At 42.6% G+C, this 24,606-nt stretch overlaps 1 protein-coding gene across 1 annotated transcript in view; it reads left to right on the top strand.

Moving 5' to 3' along the window:
• Positions 1-24,581, top strand: part of VPS54 (VPS54 subunit of GARP complex) — a 48,328-nt gene extending 23,747 nt beyond the window's left edge. The window contains exons 10-24 of the mRNA XM_058801364.1: positions 382-489; positions 2,834-2,889; positions 4,351-4,447; positions 4,885-5,222; positions 7,085-7,214; positions 7,648-7,829; positions 8,597-8,709; positions 10,011-10,074; positions 12,015-12,120; positions 15,886-15,973; positions 16,884-17,005; positions 17,110-17,190; positions 20,446-20,553; positions 21,417-21,511; positions 23,433-24,581. Coding sequence (XP_058657347.1) covers positions 382-489; positions 2,834-2,889; positions 4,351-4,447; positions 4,885-5,222; positions 7,085-7,214; positions 7,648-7,829; positions 8,597-8,709; positions 10,011-10,074; positions 12,015-12,120; positions 15,886-15,973; positions 16,884-17,005; positions 17,110-17,190; positions 20,446-20,553; positions 21,417-21,511; positions 23,433-23,538 — 1,794 coding nt within the window. The 3' untranslated portion in view covers positions 23,539-24,581. The remainder of the gene's footprint in view (positions 1-381; positions 490-2,833; positions 2,890-4,350; positions 4,448-4,884; positions 5,223-7,084; positions 7,215-7,647; positions 7,830-8,596; positions 8,710-10,010; positions 10,075-12,014; positions 12,121-15,885; positions 15,974-16,883; positions 17,006-17,109; positions 17,191-20,445; positions 20,554-21,416; positions 21,512-23,432) is intronic.
• The last annotated feature ends 25 nt before the right edge of the window (positions 24,582-24,606 follow it).

Genomic DNA, 24,606 nt, shown 5'->3' with positions numbered 1-24,606 from the left:
CCTTTCTGCCCCTTGTTTCCTTGCCCTCTGTGCTGCAGCCTCTCACTCGGGCTGTGCTTGCTGTCAGCCTTGCTCAGGATCAGGAAACTCACTCATGGTTAGAAATATCCACAGGTTTAAGCATTTGTGAGTCAGCCCAATTCAGGAATTGGCAGGAAAAGGGGTGGGAGGAAGAGACTCAGCTGGTATTGCCACAGGGAACTTTTTTGTATAGGCAAAGCTTGGCATTAGTCTGGAGGAATTGGATTGACCTAAATGCTCTTCACTGTGTGCTTGATACATGAACTTTCTTACTGCTGTGCAATTTCTTAAAATTGTTTCTTGTCTTCACCTTGATATTTTTCATGTGTGGTTTGTTTTAATTGTCTTTTTTCTTGACAGGAGAGACTTGTATCTCTAGTATTTGGACTTCTAAAACAAAGGAAGCTAAATTTTTATGAAATATATGGAGATGAAATGATTAATACTGCAAAGAATATAATTAAACAGGTAAGACAAACATTTCTAATGTACCTGACAAGCTTTTCTCTACCCCTTGCAAATATTTTTTTTAGTCATTAATAACAGGTCTGATGAAGTTTTTGGTGGCTGATGGTCTCTCAGTTAGAGCAGCTGAGCCTGCAGACACTTAAAGGGGTCCCTGAAGCACAAAGGTCTTTACAGAATAATTTTTGGGAGGTGTAGGTAACATAAGCTCCCTGTTTTCTGTGTGAAATAACATTGTTGTGAACTTCCCTTTCTCTTAACATGTGGCTCTCTGAAATAGTAGAGTTGTGTCATAGCACTACATTTCATTAAAACCTACAACAAAACAAACACTCCAAAGCCACATTAAAAACCTCTCCTTCCCAACACACTGTAAAGCAAAACCCTGGAGTTCTTGGTGTAAACACATAAAGGAGAATCAAAGAACTACCCAGTTTAAACAAATTAATTCCCTGCAAATGGTACAGAAAATATTTCTTGCCTTTATGTTAACACAGACCTAGTACAGGCACATGATAAAAGGTTGGAAAATATCCTTGCCTATTTCTGAGAGAGCAAGGTGAAGTAATGGAGAAGGTAGAAGTGCTTACCTTTAAAAAAACTTAATTTAAGCCCCAAATCCTTTTCTTCATCAGTATGGTGATTTGCTATTTAGGGCAGAGTATTTCAAGCCAAAAAACCTTATTGATAAAAACAGCTAAAATCAATAATTGAACAAAATTCACATTCTTGCTTTGGGGGAAGTACATTGGGTAATTTGGATAGTGACATAAAAACTTTTGTTTGCAAACAGATCTCAGGCTGAACTTAGGGGAGATGTGTGTGTGGTACTTTCAGCTTTACTCATCTTGTTTGTTTTCCCACATATGTAAGAATACTGTGTAAGAATGGGGTTTTTTTCCTAGAGCTAGGTGATTTTTTTATAGTTATGCTCTGATGTGTTATGAACTCCCTCTGATTTATATCTCAAAGGCTGGGAGATAGGTGCTGAGTTGGGCATCTCCTGTCCTCATAGCATAGTCTGCAGTTCACAGCTGTATTGTGAGCTGGGTTGGGAACCTAGTTTTTAAAAGTTTGGATTTGGTTTTTTAATACTGTTATTTGAAGTTTTTGTTTTAAGCCAGACTTGTCTGTTCCAATCCCTTTCACATTGCAGCCCCATGGTTCTGTTGGTCTGCTTGTACAAGGTGGATAGGCCCATATTGCTAGTAAATTTAAAAAAAAAAGGAATTAATGAATAACACCAGGACAAAGCTGTTCATCTGCCTGGCAGTCTCCACTGGCTTTTCACTTGCCTGTATAAGCAGTGATTAGGAGACTTCTTTTTCCCTTCAGATTCTTTGTTTGATCATATAATAGACAGGTAGCATTCCCTGTTTTTCTGCTCATTCTCAGTCTCAAAATGCTTTTCCCATTCTGCTGGGAAAATTTAAGTTGGATTTTCCAGGTTTCCCCTCTGGTTAATAGTAGACAATGTTTAATCAAATTCCAGTGTAAATTTCTGTTCAATAAGGAAAATAGGCAGGATTTGTGTAATTCCTGTGTGGTTTGTGCAATGCTTTTGTATGGTGGCCCATTGTCTCAACTCTTAGGGGCACCTTTCCTTAATAAAGGAAACTCTTTTCTTGCCACACCTCAAATGTGCTTCCTCTTCAAATTTATTGCTGGGCTGTTTTGGTCGGTGAATTTTAGTAGGTTTTTGTTGCCAGGCAAGTGTAAGAGCAGAGGTTTGGAAGCACTGAGCACACTGCATAGTTCAAGAGCAAGGTTGTGTTCTTCTTCAGAAGCTTCTGTACTGATCACTGTTATTCAGAACAGGGGTAGAACCCATGTAGCTTGAGATGGCAGCCCTCAGTCACCATTGGGATTGTACAAACTTGCTTAAGGGCAAGATGAGTTCACACCCTGCTACTCATTTGTTCAGTTTATTGACTGGCATTTGGAGGAAAAGCCTTTTTTCAGTCTGAGTGGAGTTGATTTGTACCTTAGGCTTAAAAGTAATGGGAAAAGAGATGAATGAAATGGCTGTAGAACTGTAGATGTGTTTGGAATGAAAATTGGTTGTACTGGAGACCTGAAGAAGCTGGCCAGTTTTGTATGCACCAGTTGCTTTGGGGGATTTCTTTTGTTTTCTTTGGGAGGGAATTTGATTGTTTTTTGGGGTTTTTTGGGGTGTGTTTTTAGAGAAATAAGTTGTTAAGTGATACAAGTATCTCCTTCTTTTCTTCTTTTACTTTTCCTTATTTATCTTAAGGATTATTGTGTTTATTATGACCCTCAGCAGTGGTTAGAAAGAAGCTAAGATCTTCTTTTGCTTTGTTTTTTTCCCCCCCTTAAAATTTGCCAGTGTGTGGTTAATACGGTATCGCAGATAGAAGAAATAGACACAGAAGTGGTTGTTAAGTAAGTATGCAGCCAGATTTTTTTTTTGTGGTGCTGGTGGGTGGGGATAGTATGATTTTTAGCATAGATAAATTTACTGTTCTAGTTTTTGCTTAAATTTCCTTATAATTAAGGATTATTCTTCTCTTTCATCCTGAGATTTTGCTTTTGTCCACCTCTGGGTGGATATTGTTTTACTTCTCATTCATATTGTAATGTCACCTTAAATTTACCCTTGAAATAAATACTAAGACTCTGTGAATCCCACTACATGAAGCATATATTTCTTGAATACATCTCTATGTGAAAGTGTTCCCTGTTGCCATAATCTGGGAGTTTGTATTAAAACATGTCATGAGTTTAAGTTCCCCATAATCAAGAATAGGAGAGACCAGACAACTTCAGCCCTAGAAATGGTCCGTCAGGGACCTCACCAAGCCATCAAAGGCAAATGCCAGAGCAGAGATGGAGATGGAGCCAGACTCCTCTCAGAGTTTGCCCCAAGGTCAATGTGGAAGAAGAGAAATTCCAGTTGAATGGTAGGGAGAATCTGTTTCCCAGAAGGCTGGTCAGACACTGGAACACAGCCCAGAGAAGCTGTGCAATCTGTGTTCTGGGACATGGGCAGGCTTTGACTGACCCAGAGCAACCCCATGCAGTTGTACCTGCCCTGAGCATGGCTTGGCCAAGGCAGCTCCAGAGGCCCCAGCTCCAGGGGCCCCTGCCAGCTTCTGTTTTTTCTATGGCTTTGTGATTCACTTGACTCAGCAAAGTGTTACCCCAAGATAATAAAAATAGTCCAGCTGATAAAGCAAAGTGAGTTGCAAAACCTGCATGGAATTCATACACAGATTGAGAAATGATTTGGCACAGGGTCATTTTTACACATTGGATATTTGGTCACCATTCTTTAGTGTTTAGTCTTCTGCTCTTGGGTCCTAACTGTGTATTACAGGGTTTAATTTTTGTTCTCTCAATGATTTTTCTGCTCTTTTGCCACAAACTGCTGACTTGTACTTTAATAGCAGAAGTGGTCTCATTGCAATGCCTTGCAAATAGAGCCTTTAAATGGCTTAATAACGCAGCTTTTTAACCCTAGAAAAGTATTTTCATGTAGATTTTTTTGTATTTTTTTCCTCCCACATGGTTTGTGAAAATGTTATTAACCCCACCCCTTGTAGGTAACACATATTTATCCTAGGGAAGAGAACATTATGCCCAGGAAAGAGCTAAAGGGTAAATGTGAAGCTTTCGTTTTCTGATAGTGTGATCTAAAGCTATATCCCTCCTTTCCCTCTCCACTTGCATTATGTTGATCATGACTGTTGTTTGGGTGATGTCTGTCACTTGCCAGGTAAAAGTCTACACAGTTTTCCTTATATTTGCAATTACATTTAAAGCATGTTTTCTTTTCCTTTATGTGCCAGTAGGCATCATGGCCAGCAAACAATTGCTGTTTGCTGAATACTGCTCTTTTTTTAGGCTTGCAGACCAGATGAGGATGATGAATTTTCCTCAGTGGTTTGATTTACTGAAGAATATTTTTTCAAAATTCACTATCTTCCTCAAGAGAGTAAAGGTAAGACATTCATCTACAAAGAACTTCATACAGTTCAGGCATGAAAGGGAATGAAGTTGCTTTTCCATTTGAAGTCTTAAGATGTTGGTTTTGCTTGTAGAGTTGTTGATTGAAAGGAGATGTGCATATTGGCATCCATCCTGGGCAAAAATGATTAGTGCTAACAAAGAGAGCAGTGACAAAGAGATAATACCTCTTTTGCTCTATTACTTCTATTCTAAGCTGCTAGGGATTAGGACAGGACTTTTGTACGTGTTAGATTGCTCCAAATGAGGTTTCTTTCACCTCTCTTGGAATCATCAGATATTGGTTGCCATCAGACAAATGGATCTGCCTCTAAATACTAATTACACAAAAAGAAAATCTCTTTCTAGCACAAGCTTGTGGCACTGGGTTTTGGGGTGTTTTTTTGTAATAAAAGTTATATTTCATTCTAGGCAACGTTAAATACTATCCGTAGCGTGGTTTTCTTGGTTCTAGACAAGAACCAAAAAACCAGAGACCTGGAGGACACGTTGCAGAAGGACTCTGCTAAGGAGAGCCTGGTGGATAGCGAGGTGGCCTACCTGACCCACGAGGGGATGTTCATCAGCGACGCCTTCGGCGACGGGGAGCTCGCGGCCGGAGCGGCCGACTCGGCCTCGCAGAGGAACACGTCCCCCAACAGCGAGCCCTGCAGCAGCGACTCCGTCTCGGAGCCCGAGTGCGCCACCGACTCTTCGTCCAGCAAGGAGCACACGTCCTCCTCGGTCACTCCAGGAGGAGTGGACATGATGTGAGTGAACTCCCTGCCTGTCTCCGCCTGGCAGCGTGGCCGGAACCAGGGGTGAGGTGCAGGCGGTTGTTTCTGGTCACACAGTACAAAAATGACTTTGGAGGAATGTGCTTTTTAGGTAGGTGAAGTGTAGTGGCTCTCCCCCTAGAGACTGCCATCAGAGTGCACTGTTATATTTGCCTTTTTTTCACCTCCATATGTAGTGATGCAGGGACTGATTTATGTCACTTCTTCCAGAAAAGAGCCCCTTCTCCATTAGTTTTTCTGGGGAGGTCACTTGTGTAGAGAGAAGGAAAGAAATGAGTCCCTGGAAGACAGATTGTCATGTCTTTAGCAGGCAGAAACATTTCTGTTCCCTGTCCATGTTTCCTATGGTTATTTTTCCTGGATTTTTTTTTTTGTTTCCTTGGTTTTTTAAGATGGCTTCATAGAATACACCTTGATAAATTCTAGAGAAAAATCTTCTCTTTGTCATCACCTATTTGACTTGCATAAATAAATAAATCCATCCATCTCAGTGCTTTGGTTACATAGGCAGTGCTGCCCTGAGGTGCTCCAATCTCCAGAGTTCCAACCTTCTGGCATGCTTTTATGCACCCCTTACTTGTGGCTACAAGTCAGAGCTATCTTTTGAAAAGAACCAGGCATAATGTGTGTGGGACTCAGGCATGAACCACTTCAAAAGCCAGCATGTCTGGATACAGAGTTATATGAAGCAAAACTGAAAATACCACTTGTTACCCTTCTGAGAGATGGAAGACAGCAAGTGGCCTGTTCTTGCTGCCTGGTCCTTGAGTATCTGTACTTGGGTGTTGAAACAGGTGTTAGTTTTGATGGAGACCTTCCCCACCAAATGACAATGCTGGCTGAAGGAGATAGATTTTACATAATTGTGCTGTGCATAAAACACAGGCCTTTGTATGTCTGAACATCTGTCGTGTGCTGGAAGAGAAATGAAATGTGAAGAGGAGTTCAGGGTTACATGGAAGAGCAGGAAAAGGGAATGGGGTTGAATCCAAACTAGTCTGGAGCACTTTGCCAAGTTTGCTAAAAATACACCATCCAGCTAGAGCTTCTGAGGAGTAAAGTTGTTTTTGAGGCTGGTTGCATAACTTTGTTCTAAAATGAACTTACTTCATCACTCTTCTGGTTTTGTTTGCACCTTTGCTCTGTGTTTGGAGCAGGCTAGTAAAAATACACATAACAATGTTGGCCCAATTGTTGCTCTGTGGTGTTCTGAGTTCTCTTCTGTTGTGCTGTCAGTCCTTGGGCTGGCCCAGAAGATTGTGATCTTTACTAATGGCATGAACCATGAGCAGCAGAGCTGTGCTCAGTGCTGGCCTCAGAACAGTAGACAAGTCATACAAGGTCTTTTAAAAAGTACCACCTCAAGAGCCTGTAGTCCAAAGAGGTAATAGAATGACAGCCTGTAGATTAAGGCTGTGGGGAGTGCAGAGTATCTGTTTTAGGCCTTACACTTGCATCGGAAGGAAAGTGCTGTGTTTTATGTCATATGCTTGTGATGCTGAAGTCTCACAGGAGCTGGGTCAATTTTAGCTCAGTAAATTGTTAATTACTTTTATTGTGTCAGTAATGGCTATATCATGTTTACTCTTAAACCATTAATAGCGATCAGAATGCAAAATCAAATAAAAGGAAAAGGATGTGCTGTAATGCATTTCCTTGCTACGAGGGGCTGACAGGACCTTGACAGCAGCTTAGAAGATCCCATCTGTATAAAGTGACTTTGGTGATTAATTGACTGCATTTGACAGTTGCTGCAAGGCTTTTTCTTTCTGTGTGCAAAAATACTGTTTGCTCCATAAACTGATGCTCAGCCAGCTGGTTCTGTCATTTTTTAGGATTGGTGAGGACATGAAACTGACTGACCTGGAGCTGGGCAGGCTGGCAAACAATATCCAGGAGTTACTTTATAATGCCTCTGATATCTGCCACGATCGCTCAGTCAAGTTCCTCATGGCAAGAGCAAAGGTGAGGAGCTTGGGTCAGAACTGCTGGTGGTGCCTCCTGCTTGGCGAGCATTTGCTTCCAGGTTACTGCTTTGATGAGGGTTCTGAAGTGGCATCAGTTAAAGGAAACTGTTCCTGCTGCTACATGCTCTGTATGGTAATACACTCAGAGCACACCAGTGTTAACATAAATCATTGCAAGGCAATGTTGGTTTCTTCTACCTATTTCTTTCTCTTTGTAATATTCTGATTTGCTGTCTTTGATGCTTCATGCAGAGAATGTGTGTCTGTGACAAGGTAGCAGCTTGTACTGCAATCTACTCTGTCACATGTAGGGTTAAATAATGTGCCTCTTCAAACTGTAGTAGGCCTCAGACATGCTGACTAGTTATTTCTGTATGTCTCTGGATTTTTGTGGTGCTATGTCTCCTTACAATGGTTTTCTTTGCATACAGGATGGCTTCCTAGAGAAGCTGAATTCCAACGAGTTCGTTACTCTTTCTCGCTTGATGGAAGGCTTTATCTTGGATACTGAGCAGATCTGTGGCAGGAAAAGCATGTCCTTGAGAGGAGCTCTTCAGAGTCAAGCCAATAGATTTGTGAATAGGTTTCATGAGGAGAGGAAGACAAAACTAAGGTACCTCTGGGTAGACAATATCGTGGTGTTCTGTGAATAATTTTATGTATTGTATGCCAGCCAAACACAATCTTTTGTTGCCTAGAACATCAGTAAGCTTGTTATACTTAGCAGCAGGGGGTGAAAAAACTGTATTAAACCCCAGTTATTTCCAGTTTAGACTTTTACTATTTTCATAACTTGATTTCTTCAAACTGGATTGTTCTACAGTTACTTAAATAAGAGCAGTAATGGCTACAGAAAGTACACAAAACTAGATTTGAAGAGCAAGATTGCCCTGTTTCAGGGGTCTAAGAATAATTCACTTTCAGCTGTTTTCTAAAAAAAAAAAACAAACCCAAACCTCTCGGAGAAACAGCCTGGCCAGTAACATCCATCAAGTCTGTTTGCTCTTCATCCCTCAAAAGCTGTTAAAATTCCAATTTCATTGGCAGTGATCTGATAGTGAACATCCGACAGATATTCATTGGCAGTGAAATTGGTAAAAATTGCCAATTTCATTGGCAGTGATCTCATAAATACCTTTGTCTGGTGTAGTTTTTGGTCCCCTATGACAGATTGAATGAATGAATTGTGAAATCTCTAGACCAGCACAGAGTTGTTCTCTTTTGCTGCTGACAATTGTCAGGCACCTTCTTCTCATGAAGACTGACATGACATCTTGGGCCAGTGGTTTTTGTTAAAGTTGTTTTTCAGCATTACAGTCAACAGAAATGTCAAGACAAAGTATTTCTTTCTCAGCCTCTTCTCTTTTGTGTTTGTCCCAGCCTGCTTTTGGACAATGAGCGCTGGAAGCAAGCTGAAGTTCCTGCCGAGTTCCAGGACCTCGTTGATTCGGTGTCAGATGGCAGAATTTCTCTCCCTGAAAAAAAACCAACCGGTGTGTCTTGCAGTCCTGCTGTGAAATTAATTTATTATCTGCAAATTCTGCTGTTGAATGTTCATGGACATATTCTGATGACACGCTGCATCTGTGTTTGCTCCCTGTCCTTTGGGGGGATGGGAAGAAAGTTGATAGCTCTTCTCTTATCTTTTTATTTTTTCTGTTACTGGTGTTGAAATATCTTGTGTTGAAAGATTATCTGTTTATTTTTTGGAAACACCAGAAGAGTTAGCACAGGGAGAGAGCTGCCTTTTTATACAAATATTCCCAGTGTAGAGGCTTGCAGCCTCTGCACAAATTCAGTCTTTCCCCACAAGGTACCACTGAGGAATTGCAAGGGACTGAGGAGCACGTGCGTGTGCTCAGCCCTCCTTGTGTGAAACAAAGCCTGCTCCTTCCCACTGCTTCATCTGCCAGTTCAAATGAAAGGCAGCATGCCACGTGGCTGCTCATGGAAGGAAAACTCATGTTCATTCAATTATTTACCTTGCCACAGAAACCTCATTTGACCTCAGAAAAGTCACTTTTTCCTCCTCCTTCCCCACTTCCACATGTGCACAGTGGGAATGCTTAATGTGTTCTTACCTTGTGGGGATACTTATCCAGTATTGCAGTGCTGGGGGGGAAGTGAATAACCAGAAGAGGGAGAAAGCATGCAGATAGGGGGAGAAAAATGGCAAGAGATTAGAAGGAAGAAAATACAGTGATGCCATGGTGGAGAAACCCTGATCTCCCAGAAGGAACATAGCAGATAACAAAGAGTGTATTAAAGCAATAATCACTCCAGTTATGGAACATGACACCAAAATGTTTGTCAGCCATTGCTGGTAAAATAACCTCCTGCAGCCTCCTTCAAGCAGATAATTTAGCATGAAAAACTGCATCAGTAAGAGCTTCTGTTAGGAAGCCTGAGGAAAAAGTGATTTGAGGCTAAAATATTAATATACACAGCAAATCACTTGACAATGTATAGTAGAAAACCTAGTGGCTTTTTCTACCTTTCTTCTATTTGTAACCTGTTGTATTTGGAGTTTTTAAGTCCATAATGACTGTGGGACTATGAGATTTTTTTGATCTAAAATCATAGCAGATAATGAAGTAACTTTGTGGGTCATAAAAACTTTGATGGATGATCAACTATTTAATAAATACTGTAAAATTTAGAGAGAAGTGCTTGCTACAAAAATTGTGGGTTTTTTCAAACCTTATCAAGTGAACACTGCATTTTTATAAACAGCATTTTTTGCACTTGTTTTTAGTTCAACTCACTCTTTTTCCTGTCTTACTAAAATATCTAGCTACTGAAGAAAGAAAGCCAGCTGAATTCCTTATTGTTGAAGGACAAAAATATGCAACAGTTGGGTAAGATGCACTTTTTTCTTTTAGCAGTGGATTAGTTGGCAAGAACTTTGGAGTAGAACTGTGATGAATGCTAACAGCTTTAGCAATCGTGTTTAAATTAAAAATCCCTCTCCTTTTACAGACTAGTTGCTCTTTGATTCCCAGCAGTTATAAAACACTACAAGCTCTTAGCTACATTAAAATGCCATTTTTTCTCTGAGTGGCTAGGTTCTAATTTATAATTTTGTTTGAATGGTCTTTTCCAATTGTTTCATGAAAACACACACCTGAAAATACAGGTTTGTCTTCTGAGCACATTGTTATTTCTTGCAATCTAGGTTATTTCTGGCAAAAATTGTAGGCTCTTAAAATGGTTTGGGATGAGAGAAACTTCTAAAGATCATCTTGTCCTGCAGTGAGCAGGGACACCTTGCACTTGCTCAGAACCCTGACCAACTCAACCTTGAATGTTTCTAGGGCTGGGACGTCCACCACCTCTCTGGGCTGCCTGTAACAATGTTCCACCATTCTCATTGTAAAAAATTTCTTCCTTGTGTCTAGTATGAATCTACCCTGCTTTACTTTAAAACTGTCTGTTGCTCCTTGTCCTTTCACAGTTTGTCCCTATCTTTCCTATAAGCCCCTGTAAGTACTGAAAGGCTGCAATGAGTTCTCCCCAGGCCCTCTTCTCTCCAGGCTGGAAAGCACCAAAAGACCTGAGTACAGCACTGAATGGTTGCTTATCTTATTCAGAATAAGATATGGGCCCTCTCAGAAGCTGCATATGCTATTTCTTAGTATCCTGGCTGATTTGAATTGAAAAGTGGTTTCTTAAAGCTGGTTATATCAGAGACATTTTAAAATGTATGATGTTCATTTATTTCTTTCATTTAAAAGCATGCTGTGTTTCCAGAGACTGTGAGGCTTAAGCATTAATTATGTATAAGAGTGTTTTTGGAGAGGGAGTAAAGCCTGGAAGATCTCACTCCCCAGAGTTCTAACATCAATTTGCACCAAACTTAAAAGGTGTGATGTACAGGATGTCTTGGACCAGCTGTCATTTTATGAGTTGCTTCATGATGATGTGTCATTTTTCAATTGGAAACAGAATCTGATGGCTGAGAACTTCTGTGCCAGGCAAATGATATCACTGCTGAGGAGCATTTCAGGTCGAGTAGGAGCATTGCTGTAAAGGATAAAATTTGCTTAATATATGATGTGTTTGATAATATTCCTCTGCTCACTTGAAGCTTGTTAAATTTAGCTTTGTGAAGCAAGTGAGAGCTTCACAGTGCAAATATTTGTTTCATTCCTACACACTTCTACATCCAGTTTCATTGCATCTAATCAAATAAAATGCATTCATTACAAATGCATCGTGTTCACAAAACATTCTCCAGGTGTTTCAGTTGACTTGTCATCTTTTTGCACTCTACTGTCTTAAAGAAGAGTTAACTTTTTGAAATTTTAAAATATCTACTCTGAATGTTTGATCTTGCGTCAGTTTTCCTGCCTTTTGTGAATTTGAATTCTAAGGAGCATGCTTGCTCTATGGGAGCCTTCTTAATTCCATCCAGTAGCTCCCAAATTCTCCAGTGCCTGCTGACTTCAGGAGAAATTACAGGTGTTGAGCATCTTTGAATATTTGGTGCTGTTTCTTCACAGCTGCCTTCTCTGTTTGTGACTCCTTAGCATTTCTATGTATTGTTCAGAGATTTTCTTTCATATAAAATACTTCTTCCACACACCACCCTGTGGAGTGGGTGTTGGTTGTAACTTGGTTTATCTCTATGTAAATCTCCTTTCATGTTGCACTTCTGCTCCACATCAGTTAGTGAATTTATTCAATGCTATAATCTCTAGCATTGGGTAGCTTTCTATCAACATGACTGGCCTGTGTTTGACTTTTCAGCTTCTTCTGTGCACTGAGATGACAAACTTGGCTGTTTCCTCTCTTTCAGGACAGTATTGCTGCTAATAAGAATAATCCTGGAGTACTGCCAGTGTGTGGATAACATTCCTTCCATCACCACTGACATGCTGACCCGCCTGTCGGATTTACTGAAGGTATGGCTCCAGATGTGCCCCAGTGCCCTGCAGGGGCAGGCAGGCTGCAGAGAACATGTCTTCCTCTCAGTAATGCTCATGTGTTTTGGGGATTTCATATAAATTATAAAAATTATCTAGAATCATTGTGTCTGCCACTGTGCCATAAGGAAAGCTTTCAAGCCAAAGGCATTAAAGATGTAATTTGTTGTGGGAATTAACTCTGGCTGTTCACCTGGAATATTGGAAATCCTATCTGGTAGTATTTGACATAGCTGCCTGTCCTTCAGGCTGGGTGTAGAATTAATGCTGCTGAAAAAAAAGCAATTTGATCCCAGATGCCACAGAAATATGTATGTGTATTGAGGAAGGAAACAAGTCCCTTGGTTTTTACAAATCAGTAGAGGTATAGTCAGTAGAAGCATGAAAAATAGTATGGGATAAAGGTTCTGTAGTAAAATGTAAAGGTGATGAAACCCTGGGACCTCTTGGTCATTTATTTCTCACTAGAGAAGAGGAAAGCTGGTAAAGCCCAGGCACTGCAAGGTAAAATAAATAATCAGTAATAAAAGGAGCACATTAATGCACCTTAAAACTGTCATATATATACACATGCATACACACACATATATATATATGTGTGTGTCTGTACAGGCTCCAAAGCTTAGCAGCTAATTTATGTCAAGGTGTTCATTTGTACCTTTGCCCACAAAGGTCGTATCAGGTATTTGAGTTCTGAACATGAGCATAATCAATGAAAGGTAAACAGATTCAATCTCCAAAAGGATATTTTATATAAGGTGGGGGGCAGGGGAGGGGAAACTCTAGGAGATGGACCTTTAAATATTTCTCCTATTGGTAGCTGGTATTTGAATAACCAGATGCAGGAAGACTGCTCCCTGCAGTTGTCTTTCATTCATCCACAAATTTTCCCTTTTAAAAATTCTGTCCAAGGCAAATCAGTCTGTCTGAGCCTGCCCCTGTTCAAGTCTCCTTCTCCAGCTGCTGCTTCCCTCAGGAATTGCAGGACCTTTTCACAGGTAGAATAGCAGTGGATGCATCAAACTTGGCCAGATTTGCATATCTGTGTTGCTTCCCTCACCTTATCTCATTCTAGCTCTGTCATTTGTGATTTATTTCTTGGTATTCAAGCATCATGTGCAGTTTAATTGCTGTATTTTTTATCTGTCAGCAAGGTGCCATCAATTGGAGAGATGTCAAGAACAGCTAGAAAAAACAAAAGCTCATTTATTACACTTTGAACAAAATAGAGCTACTCCAGGTGTCCTGGCACTGTACTTTTTGTTTGACAGCTGTCAGAGCCAGCAAACTTTGAGAGTAGCAAGAGCTAGACTTGATTGTAATGGAAAATGGAAAGCATTCCCAGGTAATAAAATTCCTGGTTCTGAGCTGTGACTGCAGCCTGAGTGAAATGACACCTGTGTATGGGAGAAATCATGGAATCCTTTACATTGGAAAAGACCTCTAAGATCAACCCAGTCCAGTTGTTTACCCAACACTGCCAAGGCCACATCTACACATATTTTAAATACCTCCAGGGATGGTGACTCCAGCACTCTCCTGGGCAGCCTGTTCCAATGTTTGGCAACCCTTTCAGTGAAGAGATTATCCCTACTATCCAGCTTGAGGCCATTTCTTCTTGTCCTATTGCTTGTGGAAGAAGAGACTGACCCCTACCTGGCTACACCTTCCTGTCAGGGAGTTGTAGAGAGCAAAAAGGTCCCCCTGAGCCTCCTTTTCTGCAGGCTGAGCACCCCTGGCTCCCTCAGCCATCAGACTTTTGCTCCAGATCCTTCTCTGGGCACACTCCAGCCCCTCAGTGGTGTGAGAGGCACACGTGGCTGGAATTACTGGGGTTGTCCAGGTGGTGCAGACAGGAGAAGGCTCCTGGCTGGGTGCAGGAATGCTTTCCTCCCAGCAGGCACAAGGAGGAGGTGTTGCTCTGTTCCAGGCTCCCTCCCTGCTCTGTCTGCACCAGGCCATCTGGGAACAGTCATTGCCACAAAAGGCAGGGACAGTACGTGTGGCCAGCAACCTTTACAGACCAAGTTTTTGATGGTTTGCCTCACCGTCAGCACTAACCTGAGCTAAATGCCTCAGAGGAGCTTAGGCTGTGTGAAATGTGTGGAGGGAAAATCTCCAAAAAACTCCATGAAAAACTCTCTAAGTTTGAAGGAAAATTCCCCAAAATTACAGGAAAACCCCCTGAAGCTTGACCAAAAATCCTCCAAATTTTAGGAAAAAAACCCCTGAAAATTCCAGAAAAGTATTGAAAAAAAATCAAGGAAAAAGGGCCAAAATTCCAGGAAAAACATCCTAAAATAACCTCCAGCAAAAATCCCAAAATCTCCCTAAAAACCCCCCAAAATTCCAGAAAATCAACCAAAAATTCCAGGAAAAATCTGGTAAAAATTCCAGGGAAAAGCCTTAAAAATCTTCTGGAAAAAGCCCCAAAATTCTAGGAAAAATCTCCAAAGAAATCCAGGAAATCTGTGCAATATTTGAGGAAAAATATTTTTTAAAAATCTTACAAAAATCCCCAAAATTCCAGGATAAATCCCCAAAATGAAAAAAATAATGAAAAAAAACTTTTTCATGAAAAAAATCTCCCAAAAATTTGAGCCTTTGGCTTAGTGATTCTGTTTAAAGTCCACACAGAGGTGTAAGGAAAGTTGTTGCTTTCTGGACAACAGAAGTGGATGTGAGGCAGTTTCAGCCCTGCCCTGTCTGAGGGCAGTGCAGGTTTTGCCTCTCTCAGATCAGGGGCCACATTTGGCTCTGGGTCAGTTGTGGGATGAGGTCTGGGTTGCTTTTCCAGCCCTGGATGCACCCTTCTGGCAGCCCAGAGTTGGGGGGTGGTTCATGGTGTCTCTGTGGGCCTGCTTGTTGTGACTGACACCAGACAGCAGCCAGAAAATTATTTCCCTTTTTTACATAAGGAGGGTTGGAATTTTGTGTTTGTTATTGTGAAGAAAGACCTGTGAAGCAGAATAATGCCCCTGCCCTCAAAAAGGAGATCTTTGTGAGGGCAGTTCTCTGTGTTGCAGACACAAGCTGCAGGGCAGCCGTGTCACAATTTCTTCTGCATCTTCAGGCATATGAGAAAGGGTCAGGTCTTTTTAAGTTTTGCCTCTCAATGTCAACAGACAGTTCTGTTCAAATATGAGCCCTGGGATTTCTGCTCTACATTCAGTGCAGGAGTTGGGGACAGCAGCAATGGCTTTTCTGCTGCATCACCCAGGCCCAGTTTGGAATATCTGGTGTCTCAAGCTGGGTGAGGAAGCAGAATTCCAGTGTAAGACAGAACCTGCTGATAGCAACTGTCTTACTGTTTTACTGCTTTTAATGATAACTTCTTTTCTTTTGGAAGTAAGTTAGGAAAATCTCAGCATGAGTTGTCCACTATACCTGGAATTCTTACAGAATTGGCTTTTCATCTTCTGTGCATTGTTTGTTAAATCCAGTATTCCATAGTGTTACAAACATAGATTCAGTCACCTCAGCAGGAGGGAGTCTCAGTGCCTTCAAGTTTCCTTTAACATCAGCAGTGGAGAAGAGAGCCTGAGCAGAAACCTTTTATCTTGATGTTTTCCACTCCGATATTACATGGCTACTCTGCTGAGGAAAACTAGTGAAACTCTGGAACTGGCCTTCATAATGACTTAGTTAATCTTGCAAAATTCTATTGATGGTGTTTCTAAACTGTGGGTTTGTGTAGATGATCAAAAGTCAACATGCATTTTCACTGTCTTTCCTTTCTCACAGTATTTCAACTCTAGAAGTTGCCAATTAGTGCTTGGAGCCGGTGCTTTACAAGTTGTTGGCTTGAAAACAATCACTACAAAAAACCTAGGTATGGATTTCTGTATTTAAAATGTCAAAACTTGTTCCCCTGCCTGTTAAAAAACCCCAAGTGCAGAAAAGCCCTGTGATAAGCTGGGTTTGAGTTGTGGGGCTGTGCGTGGGCACAGAGGGTGGTAAGACCTTGCCAGTTACCTGCCTGGAGTGTAGTTTTAAACTTTCTCCTGAAATTAGGAGCCTTTGGCCAATGGGTTGGAGTAAGGATTTAAACTTAGAATTCCCATGTTTCAGGGTGAGAAACAGAAATTACCAGTCCGTGAAATGACCAGTCTGCATTTCCCTTTTGGAAAGGGAACAGCCTGATGAGAATGGGTTGAGAAGCTGTGGGCCACAGCTGGGTCAGGTTTTTGCTGCAGAATGTTAGGCCAGTGTGGTGACCACACTGGCACCAGTGTGTGTCCTGCTGCTGGCTCAGGCCCTGTTGGAGTTGGGAGAAGCCTGGTTTTGGGATCCTGCTGGCATTGCAGCAGGAGCAGGTTCAGGGCAGGTCAGTGCTGGCAGGGCAGGGTGTTTTGTACACCACTGCAGCAGAAACACTGCTGCCTTGAGAATGTGGTTGCTGAGGTTAAGTAGCTGATGAGTCAGGTCTTTAGAGATCTCCCCGATGTCTGTGTGTGCTCAGGGCTCAAAATGTCGAGTAAACACTCAAGGAGCCTCTTGGAAAATCAGTCCCTTATCCCATCTTACCAGGCTGGGTGTGAGCTGCCAGGTACCAGCCTGGCGTCTTCATGGGGGGTGGGGGGTTCCTGGGGAAACAAACATGTACCTCCATGCTTTTAGAACAGACCAAAGCCCACCATGTGAAGTTGTGTCAGATCTGTTACTCATGTCACAGGAGACACAGTCCATACAGAAATGACTCTTCTGTGTAATAACTGTTATTTCTCCTCCTGGGTTCACAGCCCTTTCTTCACGTTGCCTCCAGCTCATCGTACACTACATTCCCATTATCAGGGCTCACTTTGAAGCTCGGCTGCAGCCAAAGCAGTTCAGCATGCTCAGGCATTTTGACCACATCACAAAGGTAACTCTTCTGGCCTTTCCTGAAACACAGAGTTCTGCTTTTCAACTGTGCTCTGAAGAACATGAATGCCACCAGAAAATGAAACCTGCTTTCTTCCTTTACAGGATTATCATGACCACATTGCTGAAATTTCAGCAAAGCTCGTTGCCATAATGGATAGCTTATTTGACAAACTATTATCCAAGGTAATGATTTATGGAAATAATTATACACTCTCTGAATTGCAACTGGAGGTCTCATTGTATACAGTCCAGATGTTTCAAATGGAGTCTTAAACTTTCCTAACGAGGCCTTGTTTGAACTTCTTTTAATTATATAGATGGAAAGCTTTGTGCTGTTCTCATGAATGTGTCTTGTGTTAACATTTGCTACCTGGGTGTCAGACACCTTCACTCCCAGGAAAGTGAAATGTTCCATTGGCTGTTTCAGCAGGAATGGCAATGCTGTGGCTGGCACAGATGCTCGAGTGTTCAGGAGCTGAAGTGCTCTCCTACCACTGACAGCTCTTGTGTGCAGCCAGGCTCAGCAGATCCCATTTCCTGCTCTTTCCTATGGCGAGGGCGGCATTTCTGCCACCTGAGGAAACTGCAGGAAAGTGCTGAGGAGGAAGAGTTTTGGAGGGGAAGGACCAGCCCATCTGTTGGGCTGCAGGCCTGGGGACTGGAGGTCTGTGCTCAGCAGTTCCTGCTCTGGAGCAGCATTAGGACTCCTGGTGTGTTTTGGTGTTTGAACAGTGCTACAGGGTGGTCTTGGGCTGGATCTGCTCTGGGTCACCTCAGGGTAGAACACACATCCATGACCCACAGATACATAAAGTACATGACCTTTTAAAGCTTAGTGTTGTGCTTTGGATCTTAGGGTTTTGGGGGAAAAAAGAGCTGTTTCATGACTGGGATGAATTAATGTTTTAGTGACAAATTTGATTGATTGGCCTGGGCCTATATCTTCCTTCAAGGAGCTCACGAGAAGCACAGGAACACAGGCTGGGGACAGGCTGATGAGAGCTGTAATGGAGCAGTTGCAACAGGCAGCATTTCTGTCTTCCTTGCTGTTTCTGTTATTGTATTGTTACTTAATGTTGTGCTTTTTCATTTCATCTGTTTCTTTGGTCTGTCAAGTAGCACTGCCTAAACTTAGGGTGGAAAAAAAAGAAGCATTTAAATTGGGATTTCCCACTCCTATTGTGTTTACTTTTAAAAAAAAAAATGTGTTTATGCTCTTCTCTAAAGACCAAAATGGTCTGCTGGTTTTTGGGGGTTTTGTTCCACATAAATTATGTGAAGTAACATGGCTGTTTGGTCACTGGATCTCTTGAGAATAAAAGACAAATGCAAGAATTTACATTATTGATACTAATCCAGTGTAGCCCACAACAAGGCAGGAATTCAATTTATGTTCTTGATAGCAGTTAAAGAGAGCTCATCTCTTACTATCCCTGCATCTTCACAGCCCACTGTCCCTTTGGGAGCTGACACAGGATTTAGATTTCTTGAAGGCTGAATGGCAGTGCTTGTTCCACATGTATGCAGCCCACAGAGCCCAGGACCAAAGGATGGTTGATTTGCTTCCATTCCTAGCACATGCCATCATTTGGCTCATCTTGTTCCTAAAAAATGAAATCTTGGTACTGAAGGCTGTGAAGAGCACAAACCCAGGACATTTGCAAATAGGCATGTCAGTACAACCATGCCAGTGTGTTCTGGATTCAGGTGTTTTTCTGAGCCCAACTATTTCAGTGTCCTGTGGATGAAGTGGTCCCCTGCTCTGAGGTGTGTAAATCTGCACAAGTGAGTTCCATAGCAGTGAGTGCCTGGCACACCTCAAACCCAGAAATTCCAGCTCTGTAGGAGATGAGCAGTTGGTGCAGTGGACAGGATGTTGACCTGGCACTGGGTAATGGTAGCAAGTTACTCCTGCATTTCTAGGCTATGCTTCCCCTGGGAGCTCCATGGCATGGCAGCTGTGTCACCCAGTGCCACTGAGACAAGGCAGTTCACAGCAGCATGGACACTTCCCAACAGCTGCCTTTGGCAGGGAAATACAACAGGAATGGGGTTATTGAACAGTGGAAATAATAAATTCAACAAATGGGAAAGGCTCATTCATTACCACAAATGAAAAAATCCAGTACGAGTTCTGAGCTTCTCTTGGAACTTGCTGGCTTGTGACTGTTTGGGCAGAAGAGCAGTGAGGTTCTTTCTCATCCCTTGTAGTTTTAAAGCTGTTGACCTCAGCTGCACATAAAAATGGCCAGGAGATCTTGGGGTTCTTCCCAGGGCTGTTGATTTTCCCCATGACAATGAGAAGAGTTGGGTGTGGCTGTAATCATGCAAGAGCCACTGCTGCAGCCTCCCAGTTCCCCTGGTTTAACAACATGCTGGGAAATTGGAAACAATTTCTTGCTTAACTTCCTTGTCTCGAGGTATGCTTGATCCCTCATGCTGGGTGGTTGTTTCCTGGAGCAGAAAGCATTTTTTTTCTGCTACTTCTCCTGTCAGAATTAGGTCATTGGTTTGTATTTTCTGTAAAGACTTTCTCAAAACTCCCCATTTCTTTTTTTCTCTTGTGCTCAGACAAGCTTTGTTCTCTTTTACAATTCAGGCCTGCATGAAAGCAGACATCTCCTCCAGTCTGTTTGTAAATGATGTAGTTACAATGATTTGGTTCTTTTCTGACCTGTGCAATGCTCCCTGGGGAAGTGTCACCCTCCCAAAGGTGACCTGCCAGTGTGCCACCCAGGCCTGTGATGGCACAGCCTCTCCACCTGGAACTGCAGAGCTGGCTTCACTGTTCCTGGGATGGGTTTTCAGTGTCTCTGAAATCCTGTTCAGATCTTCCCTATCCAGAGTGGGAGCATAAGAATTTTGTTCCCTTTGTAGCAAATCTCTTCCCATCTGGTGTTTTCCAGTGCCTTGTTTCTTGGATTTCAGGCACTGGGAGGACTTTTCTTTTTTTACTCTGCTTTCCAAGGTATTTCTGCAATTTCTTGTGGGGTTGTGATGTGGTTGGGTTTGTTTTTTTTTTTGGTTTTTTTTTGTTTTTTTGTTTTTTTTTTATGGCAGATAGATGAGATTTCAGGAGTTTCTGTTTCTTTATGGTTTCCCTGATCCTTCAGAAATTGGGATATGTATGATCCTAGACAAGCAGTTTTCTCTGGGAAGTATCAAGGGGCACATTTCTCAGAGGCAGAAGTGCTTGTCTGTCCTTGGCTTGTAGCAGTCTGAAGGAAAGGGCCAGCTCACAGCCACAGGACCTGCATCTGCAGCTCCTGGCTGGATCAGATCATGCCCAGCCACCCTTTTAATTTGTGGTGTGCTAAATGGATCTTGATTCCTGATGTTATTAGCAAAGCAGAGCCCCAGGTGGCTGTTGGGAGCTCTCCTACATAAACCATTTTAAAGTGGCAGAAAGGAGTTAACTGGTTGTGTGTTTATTTGCAGTATGAAGTGAAAGCCCCTGTTCCTTCAGCATGCTTCAGGAATATCTGCAAGCAAATGGCAAAGATGCATGAAGCTATTTATGATCTCCTTCCTGAGGAGCAAACTCAGGTGAATGTTATTTCTGAGCTTCATCTCACAGCTTGCTTGCACATGGCCTTGGGAACAGGAGAGACTTTATCAGGGGAGAGGGAATTCTTTTTTGAGTCCTGGTGAAACCCACACGTTAAAGGGCTTGGCAGCAGTCACACAGCTTGGGCTGATACAAGGAACTACAAGGAATACAAGGAAGTATTTCAGTGTGTAGGGAGAGCAATGAGGTACACAAAAAGAATGGATTTCAGGATTTTGAGCTGCTTTTTAATGTCTAGAGATGGCAATCCAGGAATTAGTGCTGAAATGCTATGCAAATGGCAACACTTCGGGCTTGAGTGCAGCCCTCTGAAAGGATTATTCTGTAACACTGCTCAGAATCAGTGGCTTCTAAAAGTCCCTAAATGTATTACACACCCCGGTTTTACCAGATGTGCTTTTGCAGGAGTTTGCTGCAGTCATTGCTACTGGCAGAGTTGCAAACCTTAAGGACAGGAAGGACAGATTTAGTCATCGAATACAAGTTGTCATTTCTCTTTCACGTTGAATTAAATGGTCCCTTCTAGCACAGGAAAGAGACTTATCTGCTAGGCTTAGTACAAGTTGCTAGATACTTCAGGCAACAGAGGAGAAAAGTTCACATTCCAAAGAACATGTCCTGTGAGTGCCACACGCAGTGAGTGGGTGAGGGTGTCCTGTGTGGCACACACTGTGTGGGGCCAAGGGTGAGATTGAAGCACTGGCAGGAGGAGGAACCACGTGAGTTGCAGAAACAAAACCAAAAGTCAGTGACTGAGGGTGCTGGCAGTGTGTTTCACCTTTGGAGGCAGCCATGTGAGCATGGGCACAGTTCCTTACTCTGCTGCTGTGCTTTCTTCCAGATGCTGTTTTTACGAATTAACGCAAGCTACAAACTCCACCTGAAGAGGCAGCTGGCCCACCTCAATGTGGTCAATGATGGAGGACCTCTGAATGGGTGAGCTGGGCTCTTCTCTCCTTTCACTGATTAAATAAGCAGGCGTTGGGAGGGCATCTTCTGCAAGGAAGTCATGATTCCAGAATCACAGCTCCATGTTTTAGTATGTCCCATTTGGAGCTTGCTTACAGTAAAGGGCATGACTTGTGCCATTCCACAGTGACTAGGAGTGCAATCCACTTAGTAACAGACTGGGAGCTGGACATTGTCTGACTGGAAACCTGCTGGTAGCTGTCCTCAGCTCATGGATTGCTTTCTCTCCCTTTGTGTGACAGCAGCAGCCACAGTTTAATTAGCAGGAATTGTGTGATTCCTGAAGCAATTTTGAAATGTGGATGGTGACTCATGATGCTGGCAAAGTAAAAATAGGAGAAAGCAGCATTTCATCTGTGCAGTGGGCAGCTCTGCAGGAATGGTTTTTAGAGCAGAACTAGATCTGGAACAGAGATTATGCTCACAGCTTTTCCCCTTCCCTACCACAGCCCACTCCATCCCCAAACAGGTCCGTGGTACCTGTCCTGAGAGAGGGTGCCTGGCTGTGCCTGCTGTCCCCACCTCATAGGAAAAGGCTGAATTCTGTTGTCAGTTGGATTGTCCCCTCAAACAGTGGAGTTTTAACTGTTCCTGATGACCTGGGGGCAGTGATGTGTGTGCAGTGTAGCAAGGGTGAATGAAACTCATGGGCCTACCCACATGCAAGAAGAGATTGTCTTAGGTTGCAGAAGTCAGAGAAGAAAGTTGATAATGCTTCAAGTGTCACTGCAATGAAAGTTTTGTTCCTTTCCAGTTTATTGCTGCTTCTCCTGTTTATGTGCATTCCTCCTTGTACTTTGTGCAAGAGTTTATCTGAACTGGTTCTGTGTACTCGTGGTGTGACATTCCATTGCCTTTGGTATTTATAAAGGTGTTAGTAACCAAGCTCACAGAGTATCCTCTGCAGCCTCAGCTGAAGTGAGGCCCTGGCTGTGCTCACGGTGTCTGTGCTCTCTTTATCCTGTGCTGTTGGTTTTGTTCTGTCCTTGTGGCTGCGTGGCCTGGATCCCTTTTGGATAGAAGGGTTGGGGCAGGTGTTCCTGGTGACCTGCTGAGGGTGTTTCCCTGCAATCAGGAGGTCTCAGCTGGCCCAGGACTGTCTGATGGCAGCAGTTTTGTACTTCAGACACATCTCCTAGGGAGCTGGGGCTGTTTGACAAGGAGAACATCAAACCCTGGATGGCACTTGCTGTTGTTCCAGCAGTCTTCACTGACCAGGTTTTTAACATGGTTTTCTGATCCTCATTCTGTTAAACTGCTTGTTTCTGTAATAATAGTAAAAATCCAGTCCTGTGAATCCTGGTTAACTTTTTTGCTATGTAAATGCTGCTTCTGTTCCTACATCTTGCTAGCAAGAAGCATCATGATCCCTGACATGTTTCAACAGTATCTGAGGGATTTTATTCTGTATAAACTGTCACAAACAATACAGCTGTTGTGCTGTTCAGTTGCTTTTTACATTAGTGCTAGAATCATAGAATCATTACCCTCTAGAATACAGAAGGTAATGTTGCAATAATTAATATTCTTAGTTGGAATGGAATGGGGGCTTTAAGTCTAGATAAGCCTGGGATTACAGCAAGAGAATAGAAGTTTTAAATGCCTAATTCCTGCTGAGTTTTCTGAACTCATGGTTTGATCTCCCTTCCCTAGAACTAGTTTTACACCCAGCAGTAATCCTGTTATGGATGATCACTGCTGTAAAATAAACCACATCCATAGCATTGAGTTTTGAACTGATACTTCAAATATCTAATCCAGGCATAGGATTTGAACATGTGTTGTAGCAATTGTGTGCCAAAGTCCTCAACAAACCCTGTCTGCTTGTCCAGGCGCTCCAGGTGGATGTGATGGGGTCACATTCTAATCTTGTCATGTTTCACTGCAGGCTGGTTACTTCAGATGTGGCTTTTTACACTGGAAACCTTCAAGCTCTGAAAGGCCTTAACAACTTAGATCTAAACATGGCTGAAATCTGGGAGCAGAAGAGGTGATAATCCATTGGGAGCAGTCACTTGGCTCTGACAACAGACTGACTCTTCTAAGCAGTGTGACACGGTGAGGTGAATGCTTGAGCCCAGAGCCCCAGGAAGGGCACGATTGAGTCGGGGGAGCTTAGACTCAGAGGGAGCTGCAGGGAGAGATCCTTCCAGTGTCCTTCAGCAAGAAACAAGTGATCAGCTGTCTGTGCAATGTTTTTTCATTCTCTCTGGAAACAGACTCAGGTTTCTTTGGACCAAATCCAAAAGAACACATAGCTGTAACACAGCTGTAGTTGTCTAGAATGCTCTGTATATCTTTATATTAAAAAGATGCTTTGCATTTCTTCTAGTGCAATGAAATTCACATGGTGTCCCACCTTATTTAATGATGGTACAATATAAAAATCTTGCAGTTGGAACTCTGTAGAAAATGTTTTTCTCTATGAAACTATGCTGTTCTAAAATTTATTTTTTTACAGAACTTTATATAAATAAATGTCTTTTGATTGCTCGCATATAGGATTCAGCTTTGTTAGGGAGCAGTCCTGTTCCAGGGGATTTCTCAGGGCCTAAAATCTGAAGACAAGATTTTCTAAGCAAGGGCCAGTTCCTCAAAGCTGTTCCTGTGGGGGAGAGGAGTGACCTGTCCCTGGTTGGCAGTAACAGGGTAGCAGTGGGGGAACTGGGAGGTGGGAAAAAAGCTGGTGTAAGGATGGCCACCTCCAGCTGCCCAACGCCTCTGCCAGAGGGGAGGGACAGGGACACAAAGAACGGGCAGGAAGAATTTTAAAGTTTTTAGGCTGCTAATAAAAGGCTGCACCATTAAGGAGAGCGCAGCTGAAATCCATCTCTTTTGGAGTTTTTAATCCTACCTTTGACGGACTGGAGGCTGCCAGTGCTCAGTACAAGTGCCTGTGATTCTCACCTCACCCCTCTGTACCTGACCCCCATCGAGTGCCTAACCCTGAGATGATCATGTCTGATGGAATGGTCTCTGCTGCAGTGTGTGTGTGCCTGTGGTGCCCTCAGCCAGGCATGCTGACCTGGTAGCATAACACGTGTCATTCATTGTCAGTCAAA

This window comes from Ammospiza caudacuta, chromosome 3, assembly GCF_027887145.1.
Source record: "Ammospiza caudacuta isolate bAmmCau1 chromosome 3, bAmmCau1.pri, whole genome shotgun sequence".
Taxonomy (NCBI): Eukaryota; Metazoa; Chordata; class Aves; order Passeriformes; family Passerellidae; genus Ammospiza; species Ammospiza caudacuta.
The sequence above is the reverse complement of the archived record's forward strand: the minus strand, read 5'-3'. Positions and strand labels throughout refer to the sequence as shown.